This window comes from Equus quagga, chromosome 2 (genome assembly GCF_021613505.1).
Source record: "Equus quagga isolate Etosha38 chromosome 2, UCLA_HA_Equagga_1.0, whole genome shotgun sequence".
Classification (NCBI taxonomy): Eukaryota; Metazoa; Chordata; class Mammalia; order Perissodactyla; family Equidae; genus Equus; species Equus quagga.
The window spans coordinates 168,376,587-168,397,846 of record NC_060268.1 but is presented as its reverse complement, the minus strand read 5'-3'; the positions used below and the strand labels follow the sequence as shown (position 1 = coordinate 168,397,846).

The 21,260-nt window shown below is 33.4% G+C and overlaps 1 protein-coding gene across 3 annotated transcripts in view; it reads right to left on the bottom strand.

The window, feature by feature from the left end:
- ATRNL1 (attractin like 1) overlaps nucleotides 1-21,260 on the bottom strand; it is a 730,944-nt gene that overhangs the window by 611,177 nt on the left and 98,507 nt on the right. For all 3 annotated transcript variants that reach the window (XM_046649411.1, XM_046649419.1, XM_046649424.1), the window contains exon 9: nucleotides 18,753-18,936. In XM_046649411.1, coding sequence (XP_046505367.1) covers nucleotides 18,753-18,936 — 184 coding nt within the window. The remainder of the gene's footprint in view (nucleotides 1-18,752; nucleotides 18,937-21,260) is intronic.

Sequence of the window (21,260 nt, the reverse complement as noted above, 5' to 3'; positions counted from 1 at the left end):
ACAAAAATTTAGCTCATATTCTCTTTAAAATCTGCAGGTCTCTAATCTCTCTTTACAAAATACACACTATCTAGTGAACAGTGGAGGAATAACATGGATCAAGGAGAAAATATTCAGCAACTAGAGGGAAATTTAAGCCGAAAATTTAAATCTAATCATTAGGCAGATAGGATTTATCCAGGTATGCAAGGGTGATTAAACATTTGAAAGTCAAGTGATGTAAACCATTGCATCTAGGTTAAAGAAGAAAAAGCATATGATCATATCAACAGATGCAGAAAAATCATTTGACAAAATCCAACATCCATTCATGATTAAAAAAACTCTCAGCAAACTAGGAATAGAGGGGAACTTCCTCAGCTTCATAAAGTACACCTACCCAAAAAAAAAAAAAATACTTAATGGTGATAAACTAGATGCTTTCCTTCTAAGAAAAGGAACAAGGCAAGACATACTCTCTCATCACTCCTATCAACATTGTACTGGAAGTGCTAGCTAATGCAACAAGATAAGAAAGGGAAATAAAAGATACACAGAATGAGAAGGAATAAATAAAACTGTTCATAGATGACATGATCATATATGTAGAAAATCCAATCAACCAACAACCACAAAAAACCCTGGAACTAATAAGTGATTCTAGCAAGGTTGCAGGATACAAGGTTAATATACAAAAGTCAATTGCTTGCTTATATACCAGCAATGAATAATTAATATTCAAAATGAAAGACATAACACTATATTAGCACCAAAAAAAAACCCCAAATAGGTATAAATCTAACAAAATATGTGTAAGACCTATCTGATGAAAGAAATCAAAGAACTAAATAAATGGATAGTCTATATACATGGATGAGAAGACTCAATGTTGTCAAGATGTCAGTTCTTCCCAGCTTAAACTATATATTCAATGCAATTCCAATCAAAATTCTAGCAATATATTTTGTTGATATCAACAAAATAATTCTAAGATTTATATAGAAAAGCAAAAGACTCAGAAAAGCCAACACAATATTGAAGGAGAACAAAGTCAGAGGACTGACACTACTTGACTTTAAGACTTACTATAATAATCAAGACAGTGTGGTACTGGTGAAAGAACAGACAAATAGATCAATGGATCAGAATACATGGTGCAGAAATAGACCTACACAAATATAGTCACCTGATCTTTACAAAAGAGCCGAAATAACTCAACAGAGAAAAAACTGTCTTTTCAATAAATGCTGCTGGAACAACTGGACATCCACATGCACAAAAAAACCCACAAAATCTAGACAGACTTTATACCTTTTAAAAATTAACTCAAAATAGGGGCTGGCCCCGTGGCCGAGTGGTTAAGTTCGCGCGCTCCGCTGCAGGCGGCCCAGTGTTTCGTTAGTTCGAATCCTGGGCGCGGACATGGCACTGCTCATCAGCCACGCTGAGGCAGCGCCCCACATGCCACAACTAGAAGAACCCACAACGAGGAATATACAACTATGTACCAGGGGGCTTTGGGGAGAAAAAGGAAAAAATAAAATCTTTAAAAAAAAAAAAAATTTAACTCAAAATAGACCATAGACCTAAATGTAAAATGTATAACTATAAAACTCCTAGAAGATAACATAGGAGAATGTCTAGGTGACCTTTAGTTTGTTGATGATTTTTTAAATATAGCACCAAAAGCACAATTCATAGAAGAAAAAATTAATAAGTTGGATTTTATTAAAATTTAAAACTTCTGCTCTGTGAAAGACAGTATTCACAGAATGAAACAATAAGCCATAGACTTGGAGAAAATATTTGAAACAAATATCTTAAAAGGGACTGGTATCCAAAATATACAAAGAACCCTCAAAACTCAACAAGGAGAAAACAAACAACCTGATTAAAAAATTGGCAAAGAAGTCTGAACGGATACCTTTCCAAAGAAGACATACTGATGGCAAAAATAACCCATATGAAAAGATGCTCAACACCATGTGTCATTAGGGAATTACAAATTAAAATAACAATGAGGGGCTGGCCCGGTGGCACAGCGGTTAAGTTCACACGTTCCGCTTCTCGCTGGCCCGGGGTTCGCTGGTTCCGATCCCAGGTGCGGACACGGCACTGCTTGGCACGCCATGCTGTGGTAGGCATCCCACATATAAAGTAGAGGAAAATGGGCACAAACGTTAGCTCAGGGCCAGGCTTCCTCAGCAAAAAGAGGAGGACTGGCAGTAGTTAGCTCAGGGCTAATCCGCCTCAAAAAAAATAAAATAAAATAAATAAAAAATAAAATAACAATGAGATACCACTACACACGTATTAGAATGGCTAACATTCAAAATACTATCAAGGATGTAGAGCAACAGGAACTCTCACTCATTGCTGGTGGAAATGAAAAATTCCACTCTTACAAAACTATCACACTATTATAAAACTAAACATACTATTACTACACAACCCAGCAATTGCACTCATTGGTATTTACCCAAAAGAACTGAAAGCTTATGTCCACACAAAAACCTGCACATGCATGTTTACAGCAGCTTTATTCATAATTGTCAAAACTTAGAAATAACCAAGACGATCTTTAGTAGGTGAGTGGATAAACAAACTGTGGTGCATCCATATAATGGAATATTATTCAGCGATAAAAGAATGGGCTATTAAGCCATGAAAAGACATGGCTTAATCTTAAATGCATATTGCTAAGTGAAAGAAGCATCTAAAAAAGGATGCATACTGTGCAATTCCAACTACACGATATCTTGGAAAAGGCACAGTGGAGACTAAAAATATCAGAGCTTGCTAGGGGTTCGGCACAGGGGGATGAATAGGTAAGCACAAGAGATTTTTGGGGGCAGTGAAACTATTCTTATGATACAGTAATGGCGGAACATGTCATTATACATATGTGAAAACCCATTGAACCTACAACACAAAAGTGAATCCTAACATAAACTATGGACTTTAGTTAGTAATAATGTATCAGTATTGACTCATTAATTATAAAAAATGTACCATGCTAATGCAAGATGTTAATAATAGCGGGACTTGGAGTGGGGTAGCTATGGGGATACTTGGGAACTCCGTGCTTTTTTACTCATTTTTCTGTAAACCTAAAACTCTTCTTAAAAAATAAAGTCAATTAATTAAACAAACAACAACAAGAAAACAAAATGGTGGTGATAAAAATTGCAGTTGCTTTTCCAGATATAGTATCTTTACTGAAATAAACAAACCCAGCCCCTAGTACCTAGTATGCAGATATTTTCAAAAAATATATGAAGTGTAAAATGGGATCCAGGTTTCTCCCTGTCAGAAGGGATTTACAAATTTGGAGAGAGGAAGGCTAGAATAAATCCTGTGACGTTGTACTGCATCATTATGCAGTTTACCTAGACAGGGTTGAGGCAGGCACACAGGCAGATACAGAGAGGTAGAGACATATATCTATTTCTAGAAATACATATAGACGTGTGTGTGTAGATATTTTCTGGCCCTAACTTCTGAGAGGGCCTGTAAACACATCAAAAAAGCAATATACACACATACTTAGTGCCCTAATCTTGGTTTATAAATACCATTCTCCACTAAAAGGAATCTGGGTTCCTTGAGAAAATGACTTATTCCAGCAGGGAAAGTACAAAATATGAATAGAATTTTTTTGGCACATGTGCCAGACAGTGGAGGAAAGCACAAAGAATGATGTGGACATTTGTAGAGAACACAGGAGTCTGAGTGAAAGCAGCTCAAACTGACCAAATCTGGGACACTTTGAGCACCAACGTGAAGAAGAATGGTAACTGATGATAAAACACTGAATACAATAAACACCCATCGCTTCATACTGGTATAAGCGAACATCAAAATCAGGGTGATTTAGAAGACATAATAAAATTAGAATATCACCATTTGGAAACCATTGTAGTAATAATTGTTCCTCCAAGAATGATCAACAGATGCTGAAACTACAGGGTGAAAGTTTAACGAGAAACAGAATACTTACAGTCTAAAAGTACCTCCCCACATGGTGTTTATTAATTAAAAAAGGAAAACTTGTATCTTAACAGTGGAGAAACCTGGAACCACTTTAACCAAGACATAAAAGTTAACCTCTACATGAATGTTCATAGCAGCCTCATTTTTCATAATAGCCGAGTGCAAACAACCCGAATGCCCATCAACTGATGAGTGGATAAACAATATGTGGTATATTCATACAATGGAATATTATTCATCCATAAAAAAGAATGAAGGACTGAAAGATACTGCAACATGGATGAAGCCTGGAAACATTATACTTAGCGAAAGAAGCCAGACACAAAAGACCACACATTGTATATTCCATTTATATGAAATATCACAAATAAGCAAATTTATAGAGACAGAAAGTAGATTAGTGATTTCCACATGATGAAGGGAGAGAGTATAGCAAGGTATGGGATTTCTTTCTGAGGTGATGGAAATATTCTGGAATTAGTGATGATGATTGCATAACATTATAAACATACTAAAAAACACTGAAATGTACACTTTAAAATGGTTAAAATGGAGAATTTTATGTTATATGAATTTTATCTCAATAAAAGTGTTTTTTTAAAAAAAAAATAGCCATAGAAGAAGGCCACAACATTTTGGTATTCTACAAAAACCAAGAAACCTTAGTCTAATCATGAGGAAACATCAGACAAACCCAAATTGTTGCATTCTTCAAAAGAAAGACTGAGACCGTTCCAGATTAAAAGAGACCAAAAAAACATGACAACTGAATGTGTGCATGATCCTGGATATAATCCTGGATCAGAAAAAGATACCCAAATCTAGCAAGGAAAAAAAATATCAAACCTTGAGTCTAATAAGGGAAGTCTAATAAGTCTAATAAGGGAAAACCACAGGGCAATTTCACATGTGAACATAGATGCAAAATTTATTGAGAAACCAAATGAAGCAATAAAATAGTTCTACTTTTTAAATAAAAGATATTTGAACAATTGGTAAAAATTAAATAAGGTCTATAGACTAGTTTATAAAATTCTATCAATGTTATTTCCTAAATTTATATCTGTTTTGTGGTTAGGTAAGAGAACGTCCTTGTTTTTTAGTAAATACATTTAAAAATATTTATGGTTAAGGGGACGTCATGTTGGCAATTCACTCTTAGTTCAGAAAAAAAGAGATATTAGATAGAGAGATAGATAGTGCTCAAAAAACAATTAAAAGCGAACATAACTACAGATGCTGCCGATATTAAAGATTCTAAGAGAACATTATGAACATCTTCATAACAATTTAACTGAAGACTGATTTCATGGATAAATTCCTGAGAATATGTCTTATCAAAACTTAAGAATAAGTAAAACATTTGAATATTTTTATAACCATTACATACACTGCATGTAGCAGTTAAAAGTATACATACAAAGAAAAATTGTTTTCTAACAGCTTGACTTAAAGGTTATTAGCATAAAATATTCAGGAAAAGATAGTTCCAATCTTATGCATACTGTTCTAGAGTATAAAAAAGAATACTCCCACCTCATTTTATGAGCTCAATATAACCTTAATACCAAAGAGCTAACATGAATATTCAAGAAAACCATGAGCAAATCTCACATATTAACATCAATGCAAAAATGCTTATCAAAATATTAGGAAACCAAAACATAAGTAATACATTTTGACTCAGTTTGACAACACAAATTGTGTTAATAATAAAATAAATATAATTTTCCACATTAAGTTATTTAGTAGAAAAATCAGATAATCATCCCCCCAAAATGCCTTTGATAAAATCCCACATCCATTCAAAATATAAACCCTTACCAAACTAGGAAAAGAGGAAACTTTCTTAATAACAATATCTACAAAACCCACAGTGAACATCATTCTTACTGGAGAAACACTGAAAGCATTTCTTTAAAGCTCAGGAATAAAAATAGATGCCTGTTATCACCACTTCTATTCAACATTGAACTGGAGGTTGTTGCTGAAATGATAACGTAAGAAAAATGAAAATTGTAAGATCCAGGAAGGAAGAAACAAAACTGCCATTATTTGCAGATAATCTGAGTATCTACTGTTAAAAACTGAAAAACATCTACACATAAATTACTAAAATACAGGAAGCCATTAGACATCAATTGCATTTCCATATATCAACCCATAAAGAAAAGAATAAAAGATAATGTACTAATTGAATAGCATCACCCAAAATTCATATACACCTCAAACCACAGAATGCGACCTTATTTGGAAATAGGGTCTTGGCAGACATAATTAGCTAAGCTAAAATGAGGTTTTACCAGATTAGGGTGGGCCCTAAATCCAATGACTTGTGTCCTTATAAGAAGACCATTTGAAGACACATACAAACACACAGGAAGAAGGTCACGGGAAGAAAGAGCCTGAGATTGGAGTGATGAATGCAGTTACAACAAAAGAATGCTCAATCGCCAGGAGCTGCTGGATGCTGGAAAAGGCAAGAAAGGATTCTTCCCTAGAGCCTGGAGGGAGCACCACCCTGAAAACACCTTGATTTCGTTAGGACTTCTACCCTGCTGAATTATGAGAGGATAAATTTCTGTCATTTTTAAGCCATCAAATTTGTGGTAATTTGTTACTTCGTCCTTGGAAAATCAATAGAGTTCATTTAGAAAAGTATATGACATATAAATCACCTAGGAATAATTCTAACAAAAAGTTGTTCGTATTGCAGACTATGAAAGGAACGGACTTTCATTAAATGGTTTTGGGACTACTGATTTCCACATTTAAAAAAATGGAACCCTACCCAGATGGATTAAAAACTAAACGTGAAAGGTAAAACTATAAAAATTTGGAGGGAAATGCAGAAAACACAGAGATAGGAAAGTATTATTTAAGCAAGACACAAAGTACAATCCATAAAAGAAAAGACTGCTCACTTCTACATTAAAAGCAAGAAGTTCTGTTCAAAACAACATCATACAAAGAGCAGAATGAAAATCCACAATCTAGGAGAGAAAATGTTTGCAAAATATGAAACTAACGAAGGATTAATATCAAAAAGAAGGGTACAAAAATAACAAAACAGGCAGAAGAATTGAGCAGAATTTCCAAGAAGAGAGAAATGTGGACAATAAGCACGAAAAGATATTCCACCTCGTTAGCAATCAGGGAAATGTACATTAAAACCAAAATGGGATACCATTTCATACCTATTAAATTGGCAAAAACTATTTTAAAAAATTAACACCACGTTTTAGAGAGTTTCTAGAGGAATGGGAACTCCCATTCACCGCTGGTGGGAGTATAAATTAGTAAAATGACATTATAGTTGGGTAAAATTGAGCATGACACTCCCTTCTAATTATTATAAATGACCAAGCATTTATAATATTAAGTAAATAGCTTAGAGAAACTTGTATATGAAACAATGGAAGACCAGGTAAGAACATTTATAATATAATTGCTAATAAGAGCAAAAATTGGTGCATTCCAAATATCCTTCCACAGTAGAAGAGAAAATATAAAAAAGATCTACATTCACCCATTAAGCATCTCTCCACTGGACAACAATTCTGCCAGCAATCCTACCATGCTTCCCTCACCACTCACTCGTCCTCCCCCCTAAAAGACCATTTCATACTTTATCTTCTCTCTTCAAACCTCAAACTTCCAATAAATACCCCCATTCTCATTCCCAAATGATAACGTCACCACATTTCACTAAAAATAAAAAAAGAATTAAAATTTTCACAAGCTCTCACCATGTCAACACATTTACCTGCATCTTTGCTCACATAACCTGCCTTTTCTCCTATTCCTATGAATAAAATATCTATACTGCTCTAGGAAATGCTATCCTCTCTATTTGCTCACTAGATCCCACGGCTACTCATTTTGTTAAGGACATCCCTCTAGCAAATTCTTCCCTTTCTTGCATCATTTTTTTTTACATCTTCTTAATCTTTCTCATCAACCAGTAAACATAACTATTTCTCCAAACTTAAAAAAAGAAACAAAACACCTCTCTTGTCCTCACCTCCCTTACCCCTTGTTAACTCTATTTCTCTCCTTCCCTTAGAACAAACTCCTCAGAAAATTTGCCAGTACTTTTCTCCCATTCCTCTTCTCCCATCCTGATGACAATCCATGCCAATCAGAATTCATTCTACCACCCCACTGGAACCTCTCCTGTCAAGGTCAGCAAAAAATTCCAGTTTGCCAGATCCCATGATCATTTCTCAATTTTCATATTATTTTATCTATCAGCCGCTTCTGACAAACTTTCTTCTCTCTCCTTTGAAACACTCTCTTGGCTTCTAGAACATCACACTTTCCTGGTTTTCCTGCTAACTCGTTAACTTCTCATTCTCAGTCTCCTTTTCTAGTTGTCATTTTTATCTCTCTGACCAGAAAATCAGTGTCCAGATCCCCAAACTCCTATATCCAGCCACTTATTTAACATATCCACTAGGATATGTAATATGTACCTCAAATTAAATATATCTAAAATTGAGCTTCTAATCTTCCTCCACACAAAACCTATTCCTCCCACAAAATTCATCATCGCAAGTAATGCCAACTCCATGCTTTTCAGGTCTTCAAGGCCAAAAGCCTGATTCATCTTTCACTCCTCTCTCTCTTCCACTCTATTTCCAATCCCTTCGTCTATCAAACCTCTGTTGGCTGTACCTTGAAAATATATTCAGAATCTAACCAATTCTCATCACCTGCACATTGCCTCTTTGGTCTCAAATGCCATCATGTGTTTCTTAGATTATTACAATAGCCTCCTAAATGGTCCTCTTGCTTCTCCTCTTGCATCATAATCACAACACAGCAGCCAAAGTGATCCTGTAAAAACCTAAATCAGAGCATCTCACATCTCTGTTCAAAACCCTCCAATGGCTTCCCATATCAGAATAAAAGTCAAAATTCTTATAACAATCCCTATGACTCTAGATAACAGGGTTTCCAATTACCACTCTAAGGTCATTTTCCACTACTTCACCCAACCCACTCTAAGACACTCTACTCCAACTACGCTGGCCCCCTTGCTATTCCCAATGACAAGCATATTCCCATCTCAAGACTTCTGCACTAGTTTTCCAGAACACCTGTCCCTCAAATACTGGCATGGCTCACTCTCTAACCTCTTTCAGGTCTTTACTCAAATTTGTTTTCAGTGATGTCTTCTCTGACCACCGTATTCAAAGGCAACAACGTAAAACTCCCTATCCTCTTTCCACGCTTTCTTTTTCCTCTATTGCACTTATTACCATTTAAAACACATTTCACTTATTTCCATTTTCATTGTCTGCTTACCCCATAAAATATATCTCCAAAACATAAAGTTTTGATTTAAAAACAAAGGTCTCTAAGGAAAGCATACAATGCTAAACAATACACACAACTTTCAAAAACGGACAAACTAAATAAATTGTTTGCTTGCAAACACATATAGGAGGGTAAACATCCTATAATAAAAAGCAAAGAAATAATTAACACAATATTAAGAATAATGGTTACCTCTCTGGGGGTTAATAAAGGGAGTGCCATAATGCAGGGACACACAAGGGCTTCTGGGAGTACTGTAACATCCTCTTTCTCGGTTCAGGTAGATAAGGTGATTACTTTATTATTGTTCTGAAACTATGTATGCATGCTTTCATACAGTCTTTTGTCCATATGCAATATTTCCCAGTTTATAAAAGAGAACTAGGGAGAAAATAAGTACTACGTATCTCAAAATTACCTTAAAAGATAAAGCTATAGAGATAAGTATTTCTTTAAATTATCAATATGCAGTTTGAACCAGACATTCCAAAATTTCAAATCTCATAACATACTGTGATGTTTATAAAGACAATTTTTTAGCCTATATAAATACTTTATGTTCATTTTAATAAATCTCTCTATTGTACTACTTCTTTATTATATGTGTGTGTTTCTATTATTTCCCACATACACATGTACCATAAAAATTTAAACTATGTGTCTCCCTTATTGAGAACTTCTTAGGATTATTTTCAACACAGTGCTTGATATGGAGTCAATATTTTTGTTGAAAAGATTTCAGACATTCATTATGCAGAGAAATAAGCAAGGATGAACACCATGATAGCATGTTCATCAGTGTTTACTAAAATGTAAGTTAACTAATAACATATTTATAAAATTGTATCACTTTCTAAAACGTCTGACAGCTCAATTTTTAGAGAAATCACAAAAACAATAATTTATTAAAATAGCTTTGAATATTTTAATGTAAAAATAACTCCCATTATATCAAATTTAAGAAGCTAGAATAATTTCATGTAACCAAATGTAGCATAATTGTGAAAACATTTTAAAGACTTTTTTTAAGTATAGAAATAATATAGTAGCACAGAAGAATTATTAGACTGACTACTTATCTTTGCAATATTTCTATAAGCATACTTGAAATCTTTTTCTCTCACTTGGAAAAAAAATTACCAAATTGATAATTACAACTGTAAGTTGTAAATGATAATGTTTAATATGTTCCTTATGTGCTGAAACTTACTGTGCTTCTGCACAGGTTAAAGGAACACAACAATAGAGAGAAGAACCTCAACAACAGGTCAAGAAAATCTGAGGTCTCTAGTACGAGAGAAAAGCCTCGACACAGAAGAACAGTGAAGGCGTAGCCTCCTATGGTTAGCTCTGCACACATGTATGTGCAAAGAATGTTACGAGACACCTCATTTATCAAGGCTAAGAAATCAAGACCACAATGGCCCTGGTACTCAAAACCATTACAGCAAAGTTAAAGTCCTTTAGCAAGGGATAATACCCATTAATAAAACATCCTAACAACATAAAAGGAATCATTTTTGAGAAATGGGGATTTTTATAAATACACGATGTTTGTTTTCTCTTACTCTTTAAATGTAAAGAAAGCAGACTCAACTAGTCCTGAGTATTGGGGTAGTAGCAATGGCTTTGGTTGTATCTGAACGTTTATGTCTCAATCCCTTTCTAACAATGGCAGAAAAAACCCATATTTTGGTAACTATACATTAAAAATTGACCCTCTTTTAGTATCCAAATTATCATAAACTACTAGCACATAATATTAAACCTGAGAAGTCAAATCAAACACAGATTTCTATTTTTAAATAAACTTTTATGAAGTATAACATACATCCCAAAAGTAGACAAATCTAAAGCCTGTAGTTTAATGAGTCATCACAAAATGAACACGTGTAACCAGTCCAGAAGCTTCCCTGTTGCCCATCCCGATCACTACTCAACTCTTCCTGGCCTAAGGTAATCCCTCTCATAACTTCTAAGACCACAGATTAGTTTTTTCTGGTGCTAAACTTTATACAAATGGAATCATATACTCTATATTCTTTTGTGTCTGGCTTATTTGGGTCTATATTACTTTGGTGAGATACAATTGCATGGATTCATGCAGCGACAATTCTTTCATTTTGATTATTGTGTAACATTCCATTATATGAATATACAATTAATTTATCTATTGAACTGTTTCAATAGATATTTCATTCATTTCCAATGATTGACTGTTACAAATAATGCTATCATGAATACTCTTCTACGTGACTGTAGTGCATACAAACATGCATTTGTTGGTTATATAACTAGAATAACTATCTCATAGGATACATATATTACATACATGTGTCTGAGTGTATTCAAATTTAGCAAAAACTGTCAAAAGCTTTTTCAGAGTGCTTCTACCGCTTTATACACACTTGATATTAGCAGTCTTGTAAATTTTAACCACTTAAGTGGATGTGTACTGGTACCTCAATATTATCTTAATTTAAACTGACCTGGTGACTAATAAGGTTGGGCACCTTTTAAAGTATCTATTTTGGTCATTTGATATCCTTTTTTTGTGTGGTACCTGGACAAGTCTCTTGCTCATTTTCTCTTGAGTTATGTGACATTTTCTTATGATTTGTAGTACTTCTCTATATTTTCAGGAATAGAGTCTTTCATTGGGTTTATACGTTGCAAATATCTCCCACACCACAGCTTGCCTTTTCACCTTCTTCCTGATATTTTTATACATACATATAGTTCAGTTTATCATTTTCCCTCTACTAAGAGTACTATTTAAATCCTAACTAAAAAGTCTTTCATTACCAATGGATATAGAGATATTTGCCTTCATTATCTTTGACAATATTTATTATTTTACCTTCTATATGTAGCTCAACAATTGATTTGAAACAAATTTTTGTATATGGTGTGAAGTAGGGCCCAAATTTCATTTTTTTCAATGGTATATCCAAATGGCCCAGAATAATTTATTGAAAAAATGGCTCTGTAATGACAACATTGTCATAAATTAAGAGTTCATAAGTGTACAGGACTATCGTGAAATTCCTATTTGCTGCATTGGTCTACTTCTCTATCTTTACAATACGATTACTGTGGTTTCATAAGTCATTAGATCTGGTAGAGAAGTTCTCCAGTTTATTCTTCTAAAAGTTTGTTTTAGCTATGATTTGTCCTTTGCATTTTCATATAAATCTTAGAATAGTCATGTCCATTTCTAAAAGAAAAATACTTGCTGCAATTTTGTTTGGGATTACATTAAATTTATAGATCAATCTGGGCAAAACAGACATCTCTACAACATTGAGTTTTTCAATCAATTATCATAATGTATCCTCCACTTATTTAGGTCTTCAGTTCCTCACAATAAGGTTTTACAGTTTTCTGTGTAAAGATCCTGCCTATATGTCACTGTATTTATTCCTTAGGTTATTGATATTCTGATGGTAACATAAATTCTTTGCTTTTAAATCATCATTTTCCAACTGTTCCTGGCATATAGAATTACTATTTTTGGTTTTTTTATATTGACCTTATTTCTAGAAATCTATTATTCATTTAGCTTTTTTATTTTATTTTATTTTAATTGCTTTATTGTACCGGATAGAAATTCCAAAACAATGTGAAATGGAAATGGTGACAGTGGGCTTTCTTATCTCATTCTTAATCTTAAATGAAAATTTTTCTAAATTACACTATAATGTTTGCAATCAAGTTTTTCTGTTTGTTTGAATCCTTTTACCATATGAACAGTTTGCTTCTATTCTTACTTTACCAGAGTTTATAGCATGAATATATGTTAAATTTTATCTAAACTTTTCTCTGCAGCTTTTGAGAAGATTATGTGGCTTTACTTATTTATTCTCTTAATGTGTTCATTACCCTGATTTTAGGAATTTTTAATGTATCTTATATTCTTAGAATGAACCCATATGTTGTATTAGACTTTTCATAAATGGCTGGATTCACTCGATTTTTTAAATAATTACAATAATTATACTATAAATTCCTTATCTGTAATATCTTTTTCATATTTTTGTATCAGTTATGCTAGCCTCATAAATCTCAAGATAATTATTTCTGCCCTCTGAAAGTTTGTGAAGGATTGGCATTATTTATTTCTTAAATATTTACTTCTTAAATGTTTAGGTAAATTCACTAGTAAAGTGATCTAGGCCGAAAGGGTTTGGGGATTTGTTTTGTCATTTTTGCATGGTTTTTGTTTTTTGGGGTTTTTTGGTGAGGAAGATTGGCCCTGAGTTAACATCTGTTGCCAATCTTCTTCTTTTTGCTTGAGGAAGATTGTTGCTGAGCTAACATCTGTGCCCATCTTCCTCTATTTTGTATGTTGGATGCCACCACAGCATGGCTTGATGAGAGGTGTGTAGGTCCACACCCAAGATCCAAATCTGCAAACCCTGGGCCACTTAAGCAGAGCACCAAAATTAACCACTACACCACTGGGCTAGCTCCTGCATGTTTGTTTTTTAAGGAAAGAGGATTTCAAACACAGATTCTATTTCTTTGATAAAAGACTATTCCAATTTTCTACCTCTTCATGTGTCAATTCTGGTAAGTTTTACTTTTCTAGAAATTTGACATGGTTATTTGATTTTTTTAAATTTACTATCATACAGTTGCTTATCATACACTCTTATTATCTTTAATGTCTATAGGATTTGTAGTGATGTCTTTTTTTTCATTCTTGATATGGGTTATTTGAGTATAATCTTTGTTTCTAAGCTAGGTGGGTATTTATCTATTACTCTTTATAAATACCCAACTCTGTGGATTTTTGGTGGCCATATGAGTCATCTCCATTATATATTTGTTTTCTATTTCATTAATTTGTGTTATCTTATACTCTTCTTTTTTCCTGTCTTTATTTACTTATCTTTTCTTTTTCTAATAAAATGCATTAGATGTCCCTCTTGGCAGCATCATACACATTTTGATGTGTTATCACTCAATACAAAATATTTTCAAAATTCAGCATAATTTCTTTGACCAATTAGTTTTAAGGAGTTTATTAATTCCAGACATCTTAGAGTTTTTGTGGTCACTTTTAAGTTCATTTCACTGTGGTCAATTACTTTGTGTGATTTCAATCCTTTTAAATTTGTTGAGATTTGCATTAAAACCCAGCATATGGTAAATTTTGGAAAATGTTCCATATGTACTTGAAAACAAGGTATATTTGGCAGTCATAAGATAATTTGCTCTCAAATATCAAAAAAGACAAAATTATTAATTGTGGTTTTCAAATCTTTTATATCTTTACTGCTTTTTTGGTCCCCTTGTACAATCAGTTACCAAGACAACTGGGTTAAAAATATCCTATGATTTGACCCCTTTTATTCTGTCAATTTTTGCTTTACTTAATATAGTGTTATAAGGTACATATAAATTCAGAACTCATGTCTTCTAGGTAGATAACTGACTTAAATTCTTATTTGTTTCATATTAGTTCTTTTATCAATTCCCACATAATATGAGGACCTTAGTACTTTTGAACACCACTTACCCTCTTTCCTGACTTATGTCTGTTATGATCATGTATTTAAATTTTGCATATATTTAAGCCTCTATTATTATTATAGTTTTACATACTAAGTAATCACTTAGATTTGCCTCTTTTATTTCTCTATTCCTTCCAGTATCTGGGATCATTTTTCTTCTACTTCAGTAGCATTTCGTTTATTTATTTAGCATTACCTTAATTGCAGGTCTGCTATTGTCAAATTCTCTCAATTCTTGTTTTTCTGAAAATGTTATTATGCTTTCTTTCTCTTTTTTTTTTCCAAAGAAGATTAGCCCTGAGCTAACATCCACCACCAATCCTCCTCTTTTTGCTGAGGAAGATTGGCCCTGAGCTAACATCTGTGCCCATCTTCCTCTATTTCATATGTGGGACGCCAGCCACAGCATGGTTTGATAAGCAGTGTACAGGTCCACACACCTGATCTGAACCAGTGAGCCCCAGACCACTAAAGTGGAGCACGCAAACTTAACCGCTGTGCCACCAAGTGGGCCCCTGCTTTCATTTTTGGAGGATATTTCACTGGACGCAGAATTTTAAGCTGAGATTATTTTTTTTCAGTCATTGAAGACACCACATCATCTAGATTCCATTTTTTCAATTAGGAAATCAGCTGTCAATTTTAATGTTGGTCCTTTAAAAAGAATATGCCTTTGTTCCCTCTGGCTGCTTTAAAGTTTTTCTCTTCTGTTTGGGCTTTCATTTCATCAGTTCTACTGTGATATTTATAAATGTAAGTTTCTTTGTACTTATCCCCCTTGGTGCTCGTAGAACTTCTTCAACTTGTGGCTTGGATGTCTTTCATCATTTTTGAAAGTGTTCAGTCATTAAGACTGCAAATAGTGCTCTATATTATTTTCTCACTCTTCTTCTGGAGTCCAGTTACATGAATGTTACACCATTTCCACATGTCTCTCATTTCTTTCTCTCTTTTATTTTTCATTCTTTGTCTTTCTTTACTTCAGTGGGGCTATTTCCTTCTGACCTATCTTCTCTTTCATTAATTCCCTCCTCAGCTGTGTCTAACCCGCTGTTAAACCCATCTGAGGAATTCTTAATTTATTTAACATATTTCTCATTTCTATAATTTCCATTTGATTCTTTAGTAAGATTTTCCAGTTGTCTGCTAATATTTTCTACTTTGTATTTTAATTTCTTTGTCATAAAATCCTAATTATCTTCAAGTTTTTGTGTAAAAACACCATTAAGCTGTAAATATGCTTCTAAGAGGTGTTTTTTTAACTATCTTGTCTTTTTCTAAGCCTTATTGTTTTTTATTTTGTATCAGATACTGCATAAGATAGACTGAAGAAATAATTTGAGACTCTATATGATATTATCTTCCTCAAGAGAGCATTTACTTTTGCTCTGCTGGCTAGTTAGGGTATGGGCAGATAACCATAATTGAATTAAAGACTGTGATGATACAAAGGTGGGCTTATCCTTACTAATAGGTTTAGAACTTTAGGGGCCAGACTTAATCCTTAAGCATGTACCAAGGCCTGTCTTCCCTGGCACACATGAAATCCAATTTTGGTCCTCCATACTGATTGACAAAAGCTCTGCTCTGTTTCATAGTCAGTTTTCAGGATTTATAATTGTCTCAAGGACAAAAGTTGCACAAAAGGTCAATCTTATCTCCCTTGACATTCTACCTCTCCTAGTTCTTGACCACAAATTCTCACTACCTTGATAGGGCTCTGATGTCTTAAAAAGATGTAATTTCTAACTTTTCTCAATGGAAATAGTAGTCCAAAATAATCCATTTCACGACTGAAAATTCCTCCAAACACACATTTACTAACATCTCAACAAACTAGCCTATCTACTAAAAAGTTAAGCCAGTTCTGAGGTGGTAAAAATTTAAAATTTATCTGCACAATGGACACAAAATAGTGACATTTTAAAATTACATCACATTTGACAAATAAACCTGATTTAAACTATAATCTATATACAACAGCAAATTTGAAAACTTAACTAACAAAAAGCATCAAAACTTTAAGAATGCTACACATTTTAAGGATAGGAAAATACCATTTTAGTGCTGATAATTTTACTGATCTTTTGAAAAAATATAGGATGTAGTAAAATATTAAAGCATTATATATATATAAAACATATATATATATAAACATATATATATAAAAACACAGACCTAATGAGGTGCTCAAAATAATTTACCAATTATTTCACTAAATTCTCCTAAGGAACAAGTATCAAATGATATTTGTGCATATACTAAAATTGCCAACAGTGATAATTACCTTTTCCTATGCAAAAGTTCACTGTGGAAAGTTTTCAGGCAGGGAAGCATGTAAAATCTGAGCAAATTCCATTCAAGTGATGAGCAACAATCCTCTCATTTTGACTTTATTCGAATAATACCCATGCCTCTCCTATCCATTCACTTCTGTTAAGATACCTCCCTGACCATTACTATACCCATTATTATTACTACTGGAAACTATGCTGCTTCTTTCATGAAAAAGCAGTTATCTTTTCCCTTTTGGTGTGATACAACATCTGTAATATAGGCAAAAATAAGTTAAGCAGAATGATAGTGCCTTAATCACTACACCACAATTCCTCCTGCTATCAAAAAGTCAAAGAGAAAACAATAAAAAAGATTAAAATAGGAAATATAATGCAATGTATAAATTATATAAAATTAAAAAATAATTTATTGATTTTGATATTTATAAAACTATAAAGAATAATACTGCATTTTATTAGACTAAAAAAATAATGAAAATTAACAAAATCATACAAAGGAAAAGTTTTATTTTTTTAACTCCATCATTCTTTTTCAAATAAAGTAAAAATTAGAATATATGATGGAAAGTGAAGAGGGCAAAACAAAACACAATTTAGTGGAAAACTGTATTTCCCTTACACACATAAAGTAATTTCACGCTAAAAGTTTAAAAGAATGTGTAGCATCTCAAAATAACAAAGGAGTCACATCCCACCTTTTACAAAGGGAAATGAAGACAACAAAAATTCTATTTTCAAACTCATATACCTAGAAAAATCAACAAATGAATAATATTTCAAACATAAAGAGAACATTATGGTTATGAATAGGTAATTCACTAAACAGGAAACACAAGCCACAAGTGAACACATAAAAAGATGCTTATTCACAATAGTACTCAGGGTATGCACATTAAAATATCAATACGATACCATTCACATCCATTGTGTTGGCAAAAGGAAAATATCCTCAAATTACCAAGTGCCAGTGGGAATATGAAGAAACAGGGACTCAATCCTTGCTGGTGGAAGTATATATTACTGTAGTGACTTGAAGAGCAATTAGACAACACACAATAAGGCTGAGGATGTGAATATGCTCAGACACAGCAACTTCACTTTTAAGTACATACCCTAGAAAAACTCTTGGATATGTGCATGAGAAGACCAGTACAAGATGTACAATGTAGCATTGTCTATAACAACAAAAAGAAAAATCTATCTAAATGCCACAAGCTTTGCATTTCACAAGAGACTGGATGATGAAACTGAAGAAAGTCTTTTAAAATTAACAAATGACAACAAAATGTGAGTATAGAAAAACAAATCCCAGGACATAGAATATCAAAGCTCAAATTCTGGTTTATTGGTAAGCAAAATTGCTCATCTGAATTAAACATGATATCAGCATTTATAAGTAATGCATAGAGAGTTAAGTATATCTACAGGATCAGAAACGATTTTAAAGTCGATCATTTACAGTAATGATGGCTACATAGAAAATGTATTGTTTTGTGCCTTTGCTACATAATAGAATATCATCAGTTGAAACAAAGATGTGAAAAGGCCAAGAATGTCTCACTGAAAATATTTAATAAATACCACAAATATAGAACATAATAGTGACAAATTTTCTCATCATACTTCTGCCCAATCTACTCACCAAGTCTTAGTGTTAACTTCGTATTTATAAAGATCATCTACCAATCCATATTTATTGCCTGGTAATGCTTTATAGCCTCCATGAACATAAATGGACTTTGTTATTTCATCATACACACTGGTGTGGCCATATCCACCTTGAACAATAGCTCCTTTAGTTTCTGGAACAAGCCAAGTGTTTGATGCTGTAAGAAAAAGAAGATAAACCATGAACGAACCTCAAGTAGTATTAAAAAATATAACTAATAAATCACCAAACTACCAACAAGGTAATTCTAACACCACATTTTTATGAGTAAAGTATACCTAATATTCATTTAATCAAGAAACAATTATTAAATATGTGCTAGTTACTATGTCCGGTGCTAGGGTTAACGTTGAGTAAGACAGGTCTTTCTTTAGATTAATAAATTAAACACTGAAAATGCCAAATATTTGTATGTACAAGAGAAAAAGGAAAATTTGATTCTCACATACATTTCTGTATTTGTAAATAACCCTGGAAAAAAGTTTTAACAAATAACTTATGAGAGCCTACTATGTGACAGGCTCTGAGTCAGTCACTGATACTACAAAGGTTAAAAAAGATGTGATCCCTGCCCCTAACAATTTTTAGAACGGTGCTGATCTTTTATCTCTCAGTTATGAGTCCCACAGAGAATACTTTGTATTGCTGGTGAAAACCTAAAAACTAAATTTCCAAGACTCCCTTGGCAGTTGTGTTACCGTTAGTTTCCATCAAAGGGTGTACTGGTAAGAAATTAGAAGGCAAAAGGAAGAAAGACACTGTGCTTCATCTCTAGCAGCAGGAACAGGCAGGTGGCTACAGTAGGTAGCAGCAGGGTGGCTCCTGCTCAGTGATAGCAGTGGCCCCTACAGTAAGTAACTCAATGGCAAATGTGGTCATAGGCTCCAGCCTGGGTCTGTAGCAGCCTCCAGATTTCTGAGTGATGCCCTCATTTCAGTGTCTCTAGCACTTTTGTAGTTAACTTCCTGTATTAAATCCTATTCTGCTTGATCTATCTAGAAGGAACTCTTATTTCCTACTACAAATTTACGAATACAAGCACCAATCACATGCAAGGCATGCTTTTAAGAATATGCAGATAAAAAACATAGATCCTTGGCCTTACAAAATTTAGATTATAAAGAGCAACTATATAGAAATCTGTCATTAGTCTTTAAATATCCACCCAGACCACACCTCCATCTTCCTTCTAATTCGTCACCTAAACTCTGGCATCCTAGAGAGCTCATTGAAAATACTCAAGTCAAGTAATAGAAAATAAAGCTGATGCTTAAAAATTCTTCACATTTACACAGTTCTAAAGTGAAGAAAGTGATACCTCAATGGTCATAAAATATAGAAGTATCATAAAGGAGTCATTAAAGCCAATTTTACATTGAGAAAACTAAATATGTGTGAAGAAATTTCAGAGAATTCTTGTAACTAATGGACGTTACATTTTAGAGGTAATTTCCAAAGAATGAAGTTAATAACTTATCAGAAATAATTTGATTAATATTTTTAACCACCTATGAAAACTACATATATAGCCAAACTGAATGTTTTTCATGTTTTTATTCATTCTCTTAATAAAGAAAGATAAAATGTTTCTTACCAAAAAATGTTGTAGTAATGAAGAGGTGTATAACGTAAAAGTGAACATTACCTCAGCCCACTATCCAGAGGTATTTTGCACAATTTGTTATGTTCAAACTATAGTTCTGAATATTTCATTACACGTATACAAAACACATGTAAATGATCTACATGTACATACATACCTATAAATACTTGTACAAAAAAATCACACTATTTTACTATTTTTTCACTTAACAAAATATTTGGGGCACATTCCATGTCCCATTTGTCATTTTTTAACAGCTAAATTCAATTGTACTGATGGTACATAACTTACTTAAATAACTCTACATTGTGAATCATTTGGGTTTCAATTTGTTCTTAAAAACAATGCAAGAAACAACCTTGCGATCAGAAGTAGCATCATTATCTAACAGAGCATATACTATGTCTCAGGAAGTACCTCATTATTTCATTTAGTAATAACCCTTTGAAAGGTTACTATTGCCATCCCTTCTTTACAGCTGAGGAAACTGAGTTAGAAAAATTAAGTAACCCATCAAAAGTTTACAAGTTAATAAGAGGGACAAGATGATGTAGACTAATTTCTCCCTCTCCTCACCACTAAATACAATAACAGACCCTGGAAATAGTCTAAGAGACAACCAAAGGAGAAATCTGAAAGGTGTAAAGAGAAAGACAGACTGGTTAGGGACTCCAGGACCAGAGGATGGGTGTCTCATGATCCTCCACCCAACAGAAGAGGGCTACTTAGGTCCAGCATTTCTCAACCTCCAACCTAGCAATGAAACGCAACTCAGGTAGGCTTATTCCTCCCTCAAATTGAACAAGAGTCCCTTGGACAACCTTAAATGATCCTAGCAGCACCAGCAAGAGGGATCCACCAAACACTGCTTACAACAA